We start from the raw sequence: 20988 nt of genomic DNA, 5'->3' as shown, positions 1-20988 counted from the left end.
ACCATGTGAAAAAAAGTCTAATTTACCAGAATATTAGCCTATTTGTTCCATACATCTAAAGTAATCAACTTACTAGACCACTGCGTTTGAAATCTTGATGATCAGAGTTATATTTTTGTGTCTTTTGCAATATGTCTTGTGATGCTATAATGTGTGAATGGTGCTGCATAAGATAAAATTTGACAAACTGTGTTCTACAATATTATTACAGTAACATAAAAACAGTGCTCTTCCACTGAAATGTGTAGCAGGCATTCTGGTTTTCTCTTACTGCCAAAAATATATCAGACCATGTTGTATCTAAATAATTGTCCATACTTCAGCCTGCTGTTGACATTTTTTCACTATACAACTGCATTAAACAGCCAAGAGATTTATACTTCATGCATTTTTATATTAAATGGAGCTATGCTTTGATAATGAAACTGTTCAAGATCCAAAACATACCATCTCATCTGTTAAAACTGATGGTGGGGGTGTTATGGCTTGGCCAAATGTACTGACTGGCGCACATATTTCGTTGATGATGTAATAGCTAATGGCAGTTGCACAATGAATTATGAGGTGTACAGAAACATCTCATTTGTTCAAGTTTCAGTAAATTCCTCCAAACTTAATGGCGGTGCTTCATCCAACAAAAAGATAATGATCACAAACCTACTACTAAGGCAACATGGTAGTTTTTCAAAGATGAAAAATACTTGAATGGCCAAGCCAGTCACCTGATTTAAATCCAATTGAACATTCCTTCCATATGCCAAAGTGAAAACTTAAGGGAACAAGCCCCTGAAACAAGCAGGAGCTGTAGATGGCTGCATTAAATCCAGGCTGAAGACTCACTACTTCAATTGAGCATTCCCTGACTTGAGCTACTGATTAGCTGTGCACACTGCATCTCTGTTTCTCTCATTGGTATCTTCATATGGCACCTTCTGGGGGGGTGCTAGTTGGCTTAGGTTTCCAAGACTCTGTGTCTGGCAAATCGGACTCTTTTTGTACAATCTGGCTGTTGTTCTACAATTAACTGATGGGCCTATATCGTTCTTTTTCATTTATGTTAATTATTTTCTACTTTGTTTTTGATATATTTTAACAAATCTGTAACCTTATATGTGATAGTTCCATATTAAGTGAGTGTATAATCTATTCTTGCCTTTTGCCTTGAGAGTTGTCAGAGCACTCTGCTCTTGCACTTGGTGAGAAGCACTTTATAAAAATAAAAGTATTTTCTACTTCTGTACTATATTTCTGAGGTGGCAATGACAGATTGGCCATCTAGCTCTGTGAAGAAGATTACTTGAATTTTTGTTTTGTGTGTTGTATTTACCCCATTTTTTGACACCTATTGAATGCCTGACCTACCGTGAAGGGGGGTCTCTCTACGAATTGCCCTTCCCAATATTTCTTCCATTTTTTTTTACCTAGTAGGTTTTTTGGGAGTGTTTTCTTTTGTTCTTAGGCTGGGGGGACTGTCAAAAAACAGAGCTTGTTAAAGACCATTGAGGCATTTCATGTGTGATTCTGGGCTATACAAGAAATAAATTATTGTTTTTGTTGTTATTAGAGGCTTGGCAGAGCATCACCAGAGAAGATACTCAGCACTTGGTGATGTCTATGAATTGCAAATTTAACCTGTCATTGCATGCAAATTACTAAATATGAATGCTTTAATATAACTACCTATGCTATGTCCCAAACATAATGGTGACCTGAAACGGTGGAAACGTAATGTATGCGAATTCCCTTAATGCAATGTTCACTTAAATCACATTTTAATTGACTATATATATATATTACATATTGATGTGATCTTTTGAAGAGAGACACTTCAGAAAGATACTTTCATGTCCTGTGACAAACGCGACAAAGTCAAGTCACGTCATACTGTCATCCATGTCAGACAGATTTGAAGAGAGACAGAGAGACATTTGAAGAGAGACACTTTCACGTCCCGTGACACGAATAAGCGTAGAACAAAGAGCAGCTTAAAAAAATGATAAGTTAAAGATGACATATCCACGACAAAGCAAAGCAGAAACAGCAGCGCAATGAAAAGAAACACAAAAGCAATGGAGAAAAAAGAATGCAAATTTTCAACAGATATGACTAAAGCTGGCTTTCCTGATTATCGGCGAAGAGACAATCATCACGAACAACACACTTATCACGGAAAGAAAGATGATAAAATTGTGATGCTCGATAACTCAATGATTGTACCATATAACCCGTATTTGCTCAAACGATTCGATTGTCATATTAATGTTGAGTATTGTGCATCGGTTATGAGTATTAAGTACATCTACAAGTACATTCATAAAGGGCACGATAAAGTACGCGTAACTTTATTGAAACAACAGACTCAGGACAAAGTCCAAGCATATTTAGATACTCGGTATGTCAGTACAATGGAAAGCGGGTGGCATTTAATGGAATTGCCAATGCACGGTCAAAGTCATTCTGTTGAATTATTAACAATTCATTTACCAGGTCAGAATATGATTCAATTTAAAGAGGGCAAAGAAGCAGAAGCTTTACATGTAGCGAAAAATTGAAATACAAAATTATTGGCTTATTATGAACTTAATAAAACAGACTTAAATGCAAAAGCATATACGTATGCGTAAATTCCTCAACATTACACATGGCAGAAACAAAAAATAGTGTGGTATCCAAGAAAAATTAATTGCAAAAGTGTTGCTTGATTAAATATTGTATCACCAAAAGATATCGAACGGTTTCTTTTAAAATTGTTATTACATGAATCGAAAGGAGCAACGTCGTATAAAAATGTTCTAACTTTAGATGGAACTACATATGGTTCCTTTCAAGAAGCGGCACGAGCAGCTGGGTTATGTAAATCGGACGACTATAGGTTTGAAATGATGTCTGATGCCACTTCTGTAATGATACCTGACAATTTAATACACTTCTTTGTGTACTTAATTATGACGGGTGAAGTTGATGCTTTACAGTTATGGGAAGCGTTCAAATGACCATCATCCAAAAAGTCGAATGAACAAATCATCATTTCTATCATCAAAGAATTGTTACAAGCAGAAGATTTAATGATGCAGCAATTTGGACTTCCACAGATATAGCCGAATCACAGGTAAAGATAGAGATAACAGCAGACGAAAACTTAACAGTGGAAGACCATAAAAAATTATATCAGGAAATGTACTCACAATTAAATGATGATCAAAGATCAATTTTCAATGCTATTCAAAAAATGTATTCTTGGAGAAATTAGGCAGTGTTTATTCTTCATAGATGGACCAGGCGGAACAGGAAAAACATTTTTGAATAAAAGTCCATTATTGCAAACACTTATGCAAAAACATTACATCAATAGCGTGGACAGGTATAGCAGCAATTCTTCCATACGGTAAAACAGCTCACAAAACGTTTAACCTACCTTTAAATATGAGAGACGAAAATGATACATTGAAATGGGAAAAGAAAATGAAACAAGAGATACAAAAGAATGAAATATTTGTTTGGGACGAAGCAACAGTGATCCCACAAACAGTATTAAATGTAATTGACAAAATGTTTAGGGACGTTTTTGGATTTGAGGAAACGTTTGCGGGTAAAACCTTTATACTAGGAGGTGATTTTAAGGAATCAAAATTCAATGCGATCTTGAAGAAAAGTTAATTCCAAATATTGATTTTACTGAAGTTTTAAAGTAAAAGTGAACATAATGCATATGTAACAATTACCAAGAAAAAAAGAATCTCTTTAAAATGTATTTTGGGTTAACCAAAACCAGGGGTTGGTGAGCCCCCTAGTATATGTGTGTGTATGTACATATATACACACACTCCATGGCTGAAAGAAAACCATAAAAAGCCAGTCTGGAATTTGCTAAAATTCATATTGACAAGCCATGATGCTTCTGGGAGAATGACCTTTGGATAGAAGAGACAAAACTGTAAGTTTTAGGCAAGTCACATCAGGTCCATGTCCACAGGTGAAAAATTTAAGCTTTGAAAGAAAAGTACATTACACCTACTGTGAAACTTGGGGGAGGCTATGTTATATTTTGGAGCTGCTTTGCTGTGTCTAGCATGATGTGTCTTGACTATATGCAAGACTGTCAAGACATTCTGGAGTGAAATGTACTGCCCAGTGTCAGAAACCTCTGTCTCTGTTGCAGTTCATAGATACTCTAATACAGGATAATGACAAACAACCTACAACTAAAAGCACTCATGGCTAAGAATGACAAAGAACAAAACATTGGAATATACTGAAGTTGCCTTCTATGTGCCCTGATTTGAATCCTATCAAACATCTATGGGACAAACTCACACATGCAATCTTAACAAGGCACCCTTCAAACCTGACACAGCTGGAGCAGTTTGCACAGGATGAGTATGTCAAACCATCTATTGACAGGTGCAGAAGTCTCCCTAAGCACAACAGGAATGCTTGTTTGTAGTGAATGCCTCTAATGGTTGTGCAACAAAATATTAGGTTAAGGATCCCATTATTTTTGTCCATGAAATTTTTAATTATGTTATTTATTTGAAATATTCTGTTTCAAATATTCAATATTCAAATATTCTACTTTTTTTAAATAAGGAATAAACAGTGATGGGTGCTAATTACTTTTTTCAGTCTCACGTTATTTCAGAGACAATTGTGGGTTCTTCTTTTTCATGGAGGGGGACAAACAGATTTGTTCATGTCCAACACATGGATTACAAGATGACTAGCTAGATGACTAGGTTAGATTGAAAATGTCAGATCTTGTATTGTTTCCCAGTATACAATGGTTAGTACCTACCAAAAGTGGTCCAAGGAAGGATAATCGGTGAACTGGCAACAGGGTCATGGGTGCCCAAACGTCACTGATATGCATGGGATGTGAAGGCTAGCCTGTCTGGTCTGATCCCACACAAAACCTATTACAGCACAAATTGCTGGAGCCTACAATGTGCATGCTGAGTGTCAGAACTGGGCAATGGATAAAGGTGGGTAATCATAATAAATAATTTTTTTCTTTTAGATCATGTGGGTGGCCCGATATGTGCACATTGTTTACCTGGGGATGGGATGACTGTAGAATGCACTATGGAAAGAAGGCAAGCTGACAGAGGTAGTGTGATGCTGTGGGCAATGTTCTGCTGGGAACCCTTGGGTCCTAGTGTTCATGTGGATGTTACTTTGACACATACCTCCTGACTAAAGATTGTTGCTGACCACGTACACCCCTTCACGGGAATAGTATTCCCTAATGACAGTGGCCTCTTTCAGCAGGATAATGTGCACACTGAAAAAATTGTCCATGAATAGTTTAAGGAGCATGACAGAGTTCAAGGTGCTGACTTGTCCTCCAAATTCCCCAGGTCTCAATCTGATCGAGCATCTGTAGGACGTGCTGGAAAAACATGTCTGAACAATGGAAGCCCTTCCTCGCAACTTACAAATTATTTAAAAGAATTTGCTGTTAATTCATTGGTGTCAGATACCACAGGACACCTTCAGAACTCTTGAGAATTCCATGCTCTGAAGGGTCAGAGCTGATTTGGCTGCACGAGGAAGACCTACACTATATCAGGTATGTAGTTCTAATGTTGTGGCTGATTGGGGTGATGTGAAAAGCAGACTCTTCGGAGCACTAGACTTATTTCAGACTATATATTTGTCATTCATTTCTCAGGCATGCAAAGGGACATGTCTCATTTTTATTATTATACATGTTAAAGTGCTGTTTAATTTTCTTTTCTCAGAACTGAACTGTGAAAGGATCTCAGTTTTGGTTTCAGGCAAAAGTACTTTTATAACTTTCAGCTAATTTAATTTTCAGTGTGAAGCACATTTATATTTTTGGCTCTATTCTAGGTCAGGGGAAAATATTCAATTACAGTATATTAATTGTTGGCCTCTCCAGGACCTTACGAAGGATTACATACTTTTAGCTTTTTCATTATTTTAACATTAAATTTTATTTTAGAAACGAAAGACTGAATGCTGGCAAAGATATACTTAACATGGTGACACATGATGGTCATGCTACATGTTTCCTTCCTAAGTATCAAACAGAATTCTACATCAAATACCATGTTTTCATACACAATGTGTGTTACTTAATAGTAGTATTGCCTTGTTTTGCTATGAAAGAAGAAAGATTTACTTAGACAGCACATCTGAGAAACTGTTGATTTGCAAAAGTGGAAAAACATGCACAGAAAGGGAAAATAAAAACATTACAGGAATATAATAAACTAAACTGGCAGTCTGGTGTATGGAATAAATATTGCATGGTAGTAAGCATACTTTAAAGAGTCCAAGGTTTTTAGGATTAACAATGAAATCAAGAAAGTTCATGTAGTTTGATTTTTCTCCACTTGTTTGTTATATTTCATATTTATGTATCTATAATATTTTTTCTATCATTTTATTTTTCTTATACAAAACAAAACTTATCATACATATGTTTTTTTGATGTTGAACTAAACTATGTGACTTCTGTATTGTAATGAGAGATCTGTTTAAAAAAATGTCATCTTTCTTTACCACTACTCAATGTTCTTTTCATGATGGTGAAATAAGCTTAGAAGTTAATATTTGGCATAAAATAGCAAACAATGAAAGAAAGACTGACTGATTGGCGCTAATAGCCATGCAGACAGGAACAGCAGGATATTTCTGTGCTCTATTACTGTGTGGAACCACTAAGAGTTATACAATGGCAAATAAAAAACTACACCAAGGCTATTTGACAGATACATTCTCTGTTTTACTTGTAGATTATAAACTTCCTGTCTGGTTACAATAATTAAGCTGATCTATTTCTTCACTTTCCATGGCACAGCTGGCTGTGTTTTTTCTTATGTAAAGAAAAACAGTGATTGTTATTCTACCACGATCACATGAAAGAATTGAGTGTTTCTATGAGTAATATTCTTTATTACTTTTTTATTTGGATGACACACCAAAATTGTGTGGATAAGATGCAATAAAATGACCAAACAGCCACTTTAGCCTATTGTCTAAATGAGAGACTGTTGAATAGCTTTACTTAAACCATAATATAATGCTTCTTTATCATTTTGCTTTTATAACAAACACATAGGCTACAATGAGCGCTGATTTCTATATGAATAACAGATTAAGACTAAAATGCTAGTAGATATACAGTATTGATGCAACTCAGTGGCCTGTCTATTTCGGTAATTTCCCTCCCACTAAATTTTGCACATTTCAGCTCTGTGACCACATCCACAATAAACTCTGTGCCTTCTGTGAGAATGCAACAGATCTAAAATTTTACTCAATGTCAAAAAAAAAGAGAGCTAAGATTAAATATATGTCAAATCATATTTTAGTTCTGGGAAACATGGTCAGATATTTTTTATCATATTTGAAGGAAAACGTTTTGGTTTTTTTTTCTTTATGTCAGAAGAAGCAAACATCTCACAGAATCTAAAAGGCCTGATTGGTACTAGAACTAACATTTAAAGTTCAGCCAGCAGATTTTCATGCACTAATATACGGCTACAACAGAAATGGAAAAGAAAACATCATGATAAGTAATCTTCTCAGATGAAAAACTTACAGTTGGCCTGGAGATGATTAAGGTCATCCATAAAAAATGTGCATGTTTTTGTTTATGACATGGTAAATAATGGCAGCAGGAGGATGGATAGGCAAGGTTAAGATTGTAATTATTTTCTGTAATTATTTTAAAGTCATTCACAGTACAGGAACAAACTGACCTAAATGGACTGACTATCATAACAAAACAAAAAAAACACAAAGAAAGATTTGGTCAAACTCTTCATTTAGATCAACGTTATCATGGAATTTAAAATTCATAATTCCCTAAAAACAATGAAATTTTACCATGACAATGAAAAGAGCTGATACACAAGGAAGTCTAAACAGTTATCGTGAGCAGCTTATAAATAACATTGAATTATATAAAATTCTTAAATCCGGATATTTAACACTAGTTAGTGTAACAATACAAATAATGAATGGTCAAATAAAAATGAGTTTGAACACAACATATTTTATTCAAATACAGTGATACATTTCTGACTTGTTTTTCCCTTGGGAAAAAAATCATGCATAATGTATATAAATAGCAGGAGCTTGTTGTATGTAATACATTTTGCACAGCTGCTCCATAATCTTGTCATTTCAGCAATATTTTAGATTGAGACACAATACAGCAAATGTTTACATGATAAAAGACTTTGGTGTAAATGTGTAGTTTTGAAGTATTAAGGGTTATTAATTACTGATTGCTTTTCACTTTAATTATTTAGCATTCATTATTTTGACAAGAATTGGAGGTAGTGTATTATATTCAAGTTATTACTCACATACTATATATGTCAGAATCAGAAATTAGATTTATTATACTTAATAATAAAGTTAATATAAAACGTTTTGCTTTTACTGTTCACATTAAAACTGCCCTCTCCATTTGGCTTGTGAACTCCATTTTGTTAATATGACTTCAACATAAAATCAAATGCATGGTTATAGTATTATGAATTTCAATAACAAGTATTTTTCAGCCTTCATATACTCTCATGTTGGAAGCTGCCCCATTTCTCTCTCTGAGAGTTTCAAGCCAGCAAGTTGAGCTGAATTTTTTGGAACTCTAAAACAACATTATACTTTTCTCAAGCAACCCTAAAGCAGTGGTAAGCCTAAAGTTTTCTTTTAAAACACAACATAATAAAGAAAAGCATTCATATCCAGAAACAAAAATATGTATACTGTGACATAATAATGTTATGGACTACCTCTAGATGAACACTAATCTTAACCATTCTGGTGAGCAATCAATCACTGGTAAAGTCATATGCGCATATGCTGACTATGCTGTTGGAAGTTATATGCTGAAGCCAGCTTCGACTATGACAGAATCCAAAGGACAGTGATGGCATTTAAGATACGGGTCTGTGTATGCTGCTAGACCCTATTTTCTATGGCAACAACATTATAAACAGATTTTCTTAACATATTTCATCAGGCCTGCAGTTGATTCGAAACTACTATGAGTATCTACCAAACTATACCAGGATCTCAAATCACTGGAGTCTAGTAGAGAAGAACTGGTCTTTTTTAAGACAGAATTACTCAAAATGCATTATGCTGTCACTGTACATTATTTTAGCAACATGGGCAGTGATATTTCTTTCCTACAACTCACTTTTAAGTGACATTAAAATATTTCTATTATTAAATCACATCATTAAAATACTGCTGAAGAAACTTTTAATAATGTAAAATTACTATAGTATAACTTAAAGTTTAAATTCAGTATACAGTATAAAGAATCTGTTTAGCTGACTGGTTATGCAAGCATTTACTACAGAAGACATAACAGACTAATAAAATGACTGACTTATGTGAAATGCAATTAGTTTTATAAACATTTTTTTCAGATTATCAAAGGTTGCTCAAATCTGGGAGCAGGACTGAAATTTACTTGTAGGGCTACATCATTTATGACTGACTGATTTGTTAACAGTTAAAAAAAATAATTTATAATGTGTAACAACAGACATTTAATGGTATGGAAAAAGTACAGATGCCTCTTAAAAAATGTAAAAAATAAACCATGTATTCAAAAAAGATAAGTTGCCAGAATTATTTCAGTGAAGCACCACATTCATAGTATCTCAGTCATCATCCAGCACCTCTGTCTTGATCTCTCCTGCACCTTGTCTTGCTAGAGCTAATATGGTGTGATTGACTGCGGCCATTTCTACGGCCAGGGAGATAGGGTCCTGATGATCACTGTGGCTTGTGTTGTCATCCTGCCATGAAAAAGAAGATTTTAGAAAGATTTAAGAAAAAAATACAAGTAACTTTCATTTACAACTGTAACATGGAATAGGACTACAAATGTTCCCAGTAATATTGTGAATATTAATTTCTCTTTTAAATTATAACAGGAGAATCATACAGAACCATTCTGTATGAGAAAGCGCATGCTGTATGAAAAACATTCAGCACCAATAATAATAATTATTCATTATTTAGTTATGATACCTAACTAAACAAAAAGAAAAGAAAAACAAAACAAAATTTCCTATTTAATTTGTAAATACTGCATTTAGAACATTGTGAGATTGGGGCCTGCCAATATATGGCAAGTCAATACATTTTAACAGACTGTTGCATTTTTTTTAAATATAAAAATTACCAGAATGAAACTGGTCAGTAGCTTTTCTATCCAATGTACAATGGATTTAATTATCTTTAATTGCATGATTAGATGTAACATAGTGCAAGAATGATAACACTAAACAATATGGTTTATTATGCATACTTCATATATACCAAAATTAATTTTTTTGATAAAAACACACAGAAAATGTTACATTAAGAACAGTAATTTTACCCTGATTTTCAAAGTTGCAAGAGATTTCTAAGGATGACAAATTCATTTAACAGTTTAAATTATTTTCCCATTACTTAATCCTAGTATTTATGTCTGTTTTTTATGTAATTATCTTGGATAAAACCAGTGCACAGAATTGTTTTTTTTCAAAAAAGCTTGACTGCACTGTGCTTCTGGTTTTCATTACACAGAAAAGATGCACAGTGTGCATTAATCAAAATATTATATGTAATTATATTTGAAATTCTTCATACTGTAAACACATTTCTAACACTGTATTTAATTTATTTCTTGGTGATTATATAAATGCATATTTTGAAGTTCTTAAGGTTGAATACTTTATATCTCACAACTATAAAATAATTCGTCCGAGATAAGAAAACATTTTCTGAAGTGTGAAATATGTTAAACATACTAAAAGATGGAGATTAAACATTAAACTGACAGTGACTTATATTAAGTCAGGAGCCTACAGCAGTCATCATTGTTTTTTCTGTTATTTAATAAAAAAATCTATCAATGTGACTAATGTGACAATGTAATGTGAAGAAAGAGATGACATTTTGATCAGGTTAACCTCCTTGGCTTTGCAAAGGGAATTCTGAGCATAGATAGGCAAAATTATTGTTACCAGCCATAGGCCTAGCCTCAGATCTTTACAGCATTCCAGCAAAGAAATTGATTTTAATCTGCATTAAAGTACACTGCAAACTGTGATCTTGGGAGGAGTTGTAATCACAGTTAGCTTGTGTCAAAAACATTATATATTTTTACTTAAACAACTGAATAAACAGTGATAATTAAATGCAACTGTAAGAGGAATAGTTTACTAAAACCTTCTTAGAATCATACAATAAAAAGTTTTTTTTTGCTCTTAATATTTTTACTCAAGTGTGCACATGCAAAAATAATAATTAAATGGTACACATTCAAAAGACAACTGGTTTTGTAAATCATATGACCCTGTAGGACAGCTGCAAATGTGTGCTTGGACAAGATTTCTACATAATAAATCCAACCACATTCTCTGTTATTATTTGGAGCTAGAAAGATTTCAAAATATTCTTTTATGTAGTAACCCAAAGACATACATTTAAATAGATGAACAAAATACAAATAATAAATACCTCAAGGATTATATGAAATGGATATATGCAAATAAATATATAGTGAAAGTCAAATGTCTGCACACTTATATTCATATTTCAGGTTTGGCTGATATAAAGACTAAAATGAAGATATATAATATTAGGCTGTTTCCACTTCATATTTAAGTGACTAACAATAAATGTACATTGCATGTGTGCCACTATTTACTAAGGCAACTGCAACTGTGTTAAGATTTAATCAATCACATTCCAGATCATATATAAAGATAACTCGACTTCACCTGACATCAACGGAAGTGATGTCAAATAGTATCTCTTTATAAAAAAGTTATGATACTCTTTTCAGTCAGATTGGAAAACTACCTTTTATATTTGAAATATTTAAAATATTTTATATTTTACTGGAATGTACTGTAAAATTCAGCTTTTAACATTAGAATCCCTGAAGCTTACGATTTTTTTGTTGTCCCTGACCTCCTTAAATTTTCCAGACATATGCCAAGAAGCTTGTAGCTCCTTATTACTGCACTAATAGCCCACTTTTGTTTAGTAAAACGCATTCTGCTACACCCCCACCAATCCAATTCAGTCAGATGAAGGCATTGCACTGCTGCAATCCTCACAGCTCAAGTCTGTGCTGAACTATTTATCTGGTGATGTGTTTATAACAAATTATATAGGTAATGAAATCATGTGATTTGAAATATATACATTTCATGCGTGTTCCTTGTCTACAAAGATCTGTGTAAATACAGAATGACAGAGGAAATGCGAGGCAAGAAATGCTGAACACATGGCTAAAACAGAAAATGTTTTCATATGTTAAAGAAATAACGATAGAAAACTGTTTTCATATATTACAGTATAACGTTGACATGAAGTGTTTTGTGGACTTGGAAAAGGCATTCGACCGTGTCCCTCGGGGAATCCTGTGGGGGGGTACTCCGAGAGTATGGGGTACCAGACCCCCTGATAAGGGCTGTTCGGTCCCTGTACGATCGGTGCCAGAGCTTGGTCCGCATTGCCGGCAGTAAGTCGAACCCGTTTCCAGTGAGAGTTGGACTCCGCCAGGGCTGCCCTTTGTCACCGATTCTGTTCATAACTTTTATGGACAGAATTTCTAGGCGCAGCCAGGGCGTTGAGGGGGTCCGGTTTGGTGGACTCAGGATTGGGTCACTGCTTTTTGTAGATGATGTTGTCCTGTTTGCTTCATCAGGCCGTGATCTTCAGCTCTCTCTGGATCGGTTCGCAGCCGAGTGTGAAGCGGCTGGGATGGGAATCAGCACCTCCAAATCCGAGACCATGGTCCTCAGCCGGAAAAGGGTGGAGTGCCCTCTCAGGGTTGGGAGCGAGATCCTGCCCCAAGTGGAGGAGTTCAAGTATCTCGGGGTCTTGTTCACGAGTGAGGGAAGAATGGAGCGTGAGATCGACAGGCGGATCAGTGCGGCATCCGCAGTAATGCGGGCTCTGCATCGGTCTGTCGTGGTGAAAAAGGAGCTGAGCCGCAAGGCGAAGATCTCAATTTACCAGTCGATCTATGTTCCTACCCTCACCTATGGTCATGAGCTATGGGTAGTGACCGAAAGAACGAGATCGCGAATACAAGCGGCTGAAATGAGTTTCCTCCACAGGGTGTCTGGGCTTTCCCTTAAAGATAGGGTGAGAAGCTCAGTCATCCGGGAGGGGCTCAGATTAGAGCCACTGCTCCTCCGCTTCGAGAGGAGTCAGATGAGGTGGCTTGGGCATCTGATCAGGATGCCTCCTGGACGCCTCCCGGGGTCTCCCGGGGAAGACCCAGGACATGCTGGAGGGACTATGTCTCTCGGCTGGCCTGGGAACGTCTTGGGATTCTCCCGGAAGAGCTAGAAGAAGTGGCCGGGGAGAGGGAAGTCTGGGCATCTCTGCTCAAGCTGCTGCCCCCGCGACCCGACCTCGGATAAGCGGAAGAGGATGGATGGATGGATGGAGTGAAGGATGTGTGAAGACTGAACCCAAAATATCCAATTAACACTTTCACAAAAAGTGTAACAAAATTAGTATGCTTTTACTCAAGAATAAAATTGAAGAAAAAGAAATTGCTCAAATTGACATGTTGCTGAAGCCCAGCTATCAGACGGCACAAAGTAAAAGATGTTTGCATACGTGTATGTTTGCGCTTTTCATTTTCAACCAGTTGTCACAGCAATAAAACTATTCTGTCTCAGATGGTGCAAGGGTAAAGCTACCGCTTATTAACCTCAAGGTCATGGGTTCGAATCTTGTATTGTTCTTGCATTGAGAGATTTGAGTAGTGAGCTGCTATTATTATTATTAAATAATAAAAACATTTGACATGAGTTTGTAACATCCTGTGCTAATTTATGGTTCTTGTAAAAGTTGCAGCTGAAGGGATAAAAGCAGAAATACAAACGTAGCTCAATCATTTCGTCTTGGTGTCTTGTTGAACAAACAGACACTGCAATGTCTATGGTGGATGTTACTTTTCCTCTCATGTGGACATTCACATCAAGATGTAATTTTGTCATTTGAACAATTTTTTTATTGCTTTTTTCTTGGATTCTAGAATAAAACTGAATTTGAACAATATTTTTATTCAGTTTTAATCTTTGAATGCCTTTATGGGTATAAACATTTGCTATTGATTCTGCCTTCAGTGGATTCATTCATGCCTAGTTTGACTGAGTAAATAACTAGGTTATAGGATGTGTGAGAAAGGGTTTGAAAGAATCTGAAGATAGCTGAGACCTCTGCTGAAAGATTTGCGGATAGCATACAATGTCATGTTGCTGAAAATAGGGTTATGCAGAAGGTGTGGCTCACTACACTGGACATCTGAAGGAGAATTCTGTCTCATTAGCTGGCCTTCATTACATCAGACCACCACCAATAAAATCTATTGGTCCTCTTACTGACTTTTCCATAAAATTTTAAAATCCTCCCCACCTTTAGGCCAAAACTGGTTTATAAAAACCATTATAGTCAGAGATATATTGCTCCTCCAACTGTTGAAGTGGTTGGAGATGTATAATTTGAGATATGGAAAATTTTGGATTCTCATTGTCATGGTTCCTGGGCAATTTGTTTTCACTAGACAGTGAATTACTACGGTCCAGAGAATTGTTCCTGAGTGTACAGTGATCACGTCCATGCCCAATGGCTATTCTGGGGTTGAAAGTTTTAAAACTTTTCCAAGTTTATTTCATGTACTTGCATTTTTTTTTGTTTGTGGGTTTATAGATATGTGGAATCTATTTCTTTATTTAGTTTTGAAATATGGACTGTTTTTGTACTTAAAATGGCAACAAATCTAGATACAAATTATTTATGTATTTCCTTTGGGCATTTGTGTATAGTTGCCATCCCCAGTGCTACTACATGGCAACTAGAACTCACAGCCCATATGGAAGTCGTGACAATACAGGTTGGTGTTGTGGAGATACAACTTATTCTAGATTCTGTCTTCTACTATCATAAACTTTTGTGGTGGCATATACAGTACAGAACACAAGAACTGGAATGCAGAGCACAAGAACAGGAGTTTATGGAAGCAATCCATGACTGTTTTTTTTAACAGTATGTTAAAACAGCAATGAGGAGGGGGAGATCTGTCTTGATTTAGTATCCTGCCTTAATCCAGATACAATTCAGGCGTTATCTGTGATTGGACCTTTAGGTGCATATTCAAAATCTAAAACAGGTACATTTAAATTTAGTACAGCAAACTGTAAAAGATGTAGCAAAGCCAAAAACAGATAAACTGGGACAGGCTTTTAAGTGTGGAAACAGTTGCAGAGTTGTGGGTCAGGTTTAAAAGTGTTTTGAAATCCTGGGCCACCATAAATTTCTTTGCCACCTCTCCATCAGTGTCTTTGTTTTGAAAATGTTTCAATCAGCACAAACAGCAAGCAGCCTGTGATCCCATCCCCATCCCACCGAAGCTGCCGAAGTTCTCCCACTTCAAGTCTGCTTATCTGGGTGTGAGGTGCCTTGAATAGTATAGAGTAAATAATATCTCATTATTTGGAATGCAAACATTTCATGTGTGTTCAGTGTCTACAACTGAACACATAAGTAAAACAGATTTTTTTTTTCATGTTATAGTAAAAATTAATGTGTGAAACTGAAGTCCAAATATCAAATAAACACTTTCACAAAAGGTATAACAAAACAAGTACACCTTTATTCAAGAATATAACCAAAAAAAAAGGAATTATTCAATTTACATGTTGTTGTCGGTATGTAAAACCTAAGTCCGTTCATCAGTTGCATGGGTGGGTTTAGAGGTAAGAACAACTGCCTCTAAATCAAGAGGTTACGGGTTTGATCCCGCGTCTTTCCCGCATTTTCCATTTTGACTAGTAAGCTGCTATTATTATTACTATGATATAGTAAAAACATATATTTGATTTGAGTCTGTAACACCCATTGCAACTTTTTGCTACTTGTAAAAGGTAACTTTTTTTTTTATTCAGTTTTATTCTTTCAGTCACGTTCACGTGGTACAATGAACTTGCCTCTCCCTCTCTGAGTTGATGGCATTTATCTCCATTCTTTAAACAACAGCAAAAATGACCACAGTTGGAGCAGTGGTTACCTCCGTCCTTTTGCATAGATATTGGGAGTGACACACACCCCTTTCCAGCAACCTCATGACCCCCCCATGCTCTCCCAATCCATCTACTGACTTCATAGGAAGAGTCACCAGAAACATGAATGTCACTGTTTTGGTAAGTAAACTTCTTGTCAAGGTCGACCTTATCTCCGCAGACAAACACACTGTAGAAGGGGTAGCCTAAGAGATCATTAACACTAGAATTACCAGAGCCTACGAGAAAACTCATAGATCCGTCCCACATTAAATCGCTTCGCACCTCTCCATCAGCGTCTTTTGTCCTGTAAATGTGTCGATAAGCAGCAAGCAGCCTGCTATCACATTCCCCACCGCCTCACAGTTTTCTCAGCTCAAATCTGTTTACCTGCGTGTCAGTTGCTTGGAGTTGTATAGAGTGAGAAGTCAAGCAAAATGACACCTTTTATAAATACTATATTGTTATTTGGAACACATGCATTTCATGTGTGTTCCGTGTCTACAACAATCTATGTACAGTAAACACATCGTTAAGACAAACGTTTTTCATGTTTTAGTAATAACTGACAAAATGTAGACATGAAGTGTATAATGTGTTAAGCCTGAATTCCAAATATCAAATAAACACTTCACAAAAGGAACAAATATAACAGAACAAGTGTGCTTCTATTCAAGAATATAACTGCAGAAAAAGAACCCGCGTTAGGATGCAACATTGACACGGATTTGCTACGACCGCTTCGGTGGCGCAACGGCATCAGCTGTTGACTGGTAATCAAAACTTCACGGGCTCGATCCCGGACGAGTCCGTTTTGAGAAGTGAGCTGCATGTGTTCCAAATAACGATATAGTATTTATAAACGGTGTAATTTTGCTTGACTTCTCACTCTATACGACTCCAAGCAACTGACACGCAGGTAAACAGACTTGAACTGAGAAAACTGTGAGGCGGTGGGGGATGTGATAGCAGGCTGCTTGCTGCTTATCGACATATTTACAGGACAAAAGACGCTGATGGAGAGGTGCAAAGCGATTTAAGGTGGGACGAATCTACGAGTTTTTTAGTAGGCTCTGGTAATTCTAGTGTTAAACACCTGAATCTTGGTTTTTATCCAGGACGTTCGCAAGCCCAGACACCTAGACTCCTTGCTCAGTTGCTCGAATGCCCAGATCAGAGCGTCCATTGACTCCGCGAAGATCACAGCATTGTCAGCAAAGTCAACATCAGTGAATCTTTCATCACCAACAGATGCCCCACAGCCGCTGGACCCCATGACCTTGCCCAACACCCAGTCCATGCAAGCACTGAACAGAGTATGAGCAAGAACACACCCCTGACAACCCCAGAATCAACTAGGAAAAACACAGAGGTTCTGCCTCCACTCTACACAGCACACACAGTACCAGTGTACAGGCCGGCCATGATATCCAGCAGCCTCTAGCGGATCCTGTGAAGTCTCAGGATGTCCCACAGGGCAGCTTGATCAACTGAATTGAACGCTTTACAAAAATTGACAAAGGCTGCAAAGAAACTCTGATGATATTCGTGTTTGCACTCCAAGAGAACCCTCAGTGCCAGGATGCGGTCGATGGTATACTTCTTAGGGGTAAAACCAGACTACTCCGGTCGCTGGTAGGTGAGCAAGTGATCACGGATCCTATTGAGGATGACCCTAGCAAGGACCTTACCTGGCACCAAGAGCAGTGTTATCCCCCTGTAGTTGCCGCAATCCAGGTGATCATCCTTCTCTTTCTAGATAGGGACAACAAGTCTTGTTTTCCAGTCAGTTGGGATGACGCTAGTCTCCCAAATGGAAGCAAAGATTGCTTGCAATGCTGGGAAGACAGCCTTACCAGCAGCCTGGAGAAGTTCACCCCGGATACCACAGATTTCTGCAGCTTTCCCTACCCTCAGCTGGATCACCCACCACTTGTGCAATCTCAGTGAGACAGGCTAATATGAAGGAAAATAAGATAAATATAGAAATTTACTAATTTACCCTGTTAATGGACTGAACTAAATGCTGTTTCAGAATTAAAGTTGGAATAAATATGTCTTGAGCATGCAGGGATTCTCTCTGAATGTTAACATTGTCGATGAAATGGAGAAATCCTGTAACGGGAGATGCAGTGGCTTGCAAACATGTTTTCATTCAACGCTCATTTTTCTTCAAAACCGTACATCATATAGTACACATTTACAGTGGTGTTTGAAAGTTAGTGAATCCTTCAGAATTTATCAAATTCCTGCATAAATAAGATTGAAAAACAGATTTTCACACAAGTCCTAAAAGTAGATAAGGAGAACCCAGCTAAACAAATGAGACAAAATATCATACTTAGGTCACCATGCAACTGAAACAAACACTTATGAGAAGAGGTCTGTAGCAAAGCCCAGTTTTAAATAAATAATTGAGGCCTGAAGCGTGCAGGCTCTGAACAGGTGTGCGCATGCCAGCACTACTCTGGGGTTGATTGAGGTGCTTGGCTGATTGCGCATTCATATATAAATGTGAGAGGATCAGTCAAGTGCCTCAATCACATCTTGGAGTTGGCAGATGACACTTGCACCCAATCAGGAGAACAAAAACAGAATCAGATCAAAGAAACAGGAGGAGAGAAACAGGGAATGGAGGTTACAGCGAGGAGCCCGTGTCATGAGGAAAGGGGGCAGGTGGTCAAGAGTATCACCCATTGAAGTGAGTGGCAGGCCTGTACTCGAGTGTGGGGCTAGAGAAGGGTGTTCCTTAAAGCTATGGAGAGAGTAGGGGGAGTGCCGTTGTGCAGAGTCTCCCTGTTGATGCCGACAGATTGGCTGAGAGAGAAGTGAGTGGGGTTCAGCAGGGAGTTCTATGGGCGCTGATGGACTGGCAGTAGGACCCTGAACCCAGGATTTACTGGATGACTGCACCTTTTGGGCAGGGTGTCTCCTTATGCTGCAAGGTCCTGATGGGATTGGCTGAGAAGACACCAAATGTTAGGAAAATTCAGTGGGGCTCATTTTTATTTTAAATGGATGAACAGATTCCTGCTGTGGTTTTAACCTCGCTTTAATGGAATTATTTATTGCTTGTTTTTAACCTCTACTCGACATCTTTTTGATTTTACGGATTATTTTATGTATTGAAGATCTTGCACTGCACTTTGGGACACTTTTGTTTGGTTTTATTAAAATCACTTTGCACATTTGCACCAGTCCCTTGCTGGCTGTGTTTGTCCTCATTACACCAGTTCATCTCAGTTCATAATTATTGATGGTTCTGGGTCCAAGAGGCTCCCAGAAGCAACCAGGGAGCATGAAGCTAACCTGGACCATCACACCACTGAAAATAACTAATACGTGCTTGAAAGATGTCCACTGCTCTCATGTTGTCAAGAGAAACCCTTATTTTAAAAATAATTTTATTTATTCTACCTTTTACTCAGACAGATCTACCTTGCAATGCAGTTTACTGTAGGGAAGTGTATGCTAATCATTTCTCTAAGTACAAAATAAAATAAAATTCTCCTCAATCTGTTGATGAACAATGTTTCCCTGAAATCCATATTACTAAATGAGAATGGTAAACCGGATGGACGCAGGGACATGGGCCGTGGACGCAAAAGACGTAGTGCCCAGGCGCCACACAAAGCCCCCCTCCAAGCACCGGAAAATGAGAAATGATGTGCCGCGCCCATAGCAACAGACCCATGCAACAAAGCGCCACACGAAGCCCATACCACACGAAACAGGACACACACAAAAAAGAGGATTCAGACCCACGACACACAAAGCACCCATCCACTAACAGAAATAAGAAATGAGGCAACGCGCCCCTAGCACACCAAAAACACAGGAGTCAGACGCAAGCGCCACATAGCACACGAAACGGTACGCACACAAAAATGAGGATTCACACCCACGACACACAAAGCCCCCCTCCACTAACAGAAATAAAAAATGAGGCAACGCGCCCCTCATTGCACACGAAACGGTACGCACACAAAAATGAGGATTCACACCCACGACACACAAAGCCCCCCTCCAATAACAGAAATAAAAAATGAGGCAACGCGCCCCTCAAAAAAAACGCACGCCAACAAACGACGTCATACATAGACAACAAGAGACCGGACTACAATACATATACAGGCGCGACACCTGATGAGTAATAATACGAAGAAACGAAATGTCTGTATTAAACATACGTTATCTGAACACGTTCAAACTATACACCATAGGTGAATCTCATTACAATGATGCACTATTAACCGTACAACCACAGAAAAGGCTCCACATTAACAGTGAGTGCGATCCTCCTTATTACTTATCCATATTGCTAACGATAAAGAACAAACAAGTCATGATTTCACGATCGCGGCTACAAAACGATACGTCTCGAGTAATGTGACCACAAACACGTACCCGCATGGAAAAAAAACAATAAACGTCGGCGCCTACAACGCGCTTCTGAAACCGATGAACAAAAAATGTCTCGGATCCAAAAACACAAGGCTCAACTAACACAGTTACAGAAACGAGCCCAGATGGACAGACACAATGAACGTAGACGCATGCAGCGCGCGTCTCAAAGTGTTGAAGCAAAGCAGGCACGGGTTCAAAAGGAAAGAGCTCGAGTCACAGAGATACAAAAACGGGAGCGAAGAGACAAAATAAACACAGACGTCTACAACGCGCGTCTGAAATGCCGGAAAACAAGCAAGCAAGGCTCCAAAAAGAGAAAGCTCGACTGACCGAGATACAAAAACAGGCCAGGCTCAATACAAACAATGAACGCTGGCGACTACAACGGGCTTCTCACACAACACAAGCAAAGCGATTACAGCTCCAAAACAACACATCCCAAATACTGGACATACAACGACGCCCCTCTCAAACGGCACAAGCAAAAGATAAACATCAAAGACATGAACGA

At 37.6% G+C, this 20988-nt stretch overlaps 1 protein-coding gene across 4 annotated transcripts in view; it reads right to left on the bottom strand.

Annotated features, from left to right (window-relative positions):
* Positions 1 to 8003: 8003 nt before the first annotated feature.
* The window catches only part of LOC114642857 (homeobox-containing protein 1), a 373283-nt gene continuing 360298 nt past the window's right edge, over positions 8004 to 20988 (bottom strand). For 3 of the 4 annotated variants that reach the window (XM_051919335.1, XM_051919336.1, XM_051919338.1), the window contains exon 9: positions 8004 to 9788. In XM_051919335.1, coding sequence (XP_051775295.1) covers positions 9651 to 9788 — 138 coding nt within the window. In that variant the 3' untranslated portion in view covers positions 8004 to 9650. The remainder of the gene's footprint in view (positions 9789 to 20988) is intronic. The other variant, XM_051919339.1, reaches the window with a different exon arrangement.

This window comes from Erpetoichthys calabaricus, chromosome 15, assembly GCF_900747795.2.
Source record: "Erpetoichthys calabaricus chromosome 15, fErpCal1.3, whole genome shotgun sequence".
Lineage (NCBI taxonomy): Eukaryota > Metazoa > Chordata > Cladistia > Polypteriformes > Polypteridae > Erpetoichthys > Erpetoichthys calabaricus.
This window is presented reverse-complemented; position numbering and strand designations above follow the sequence as displayed.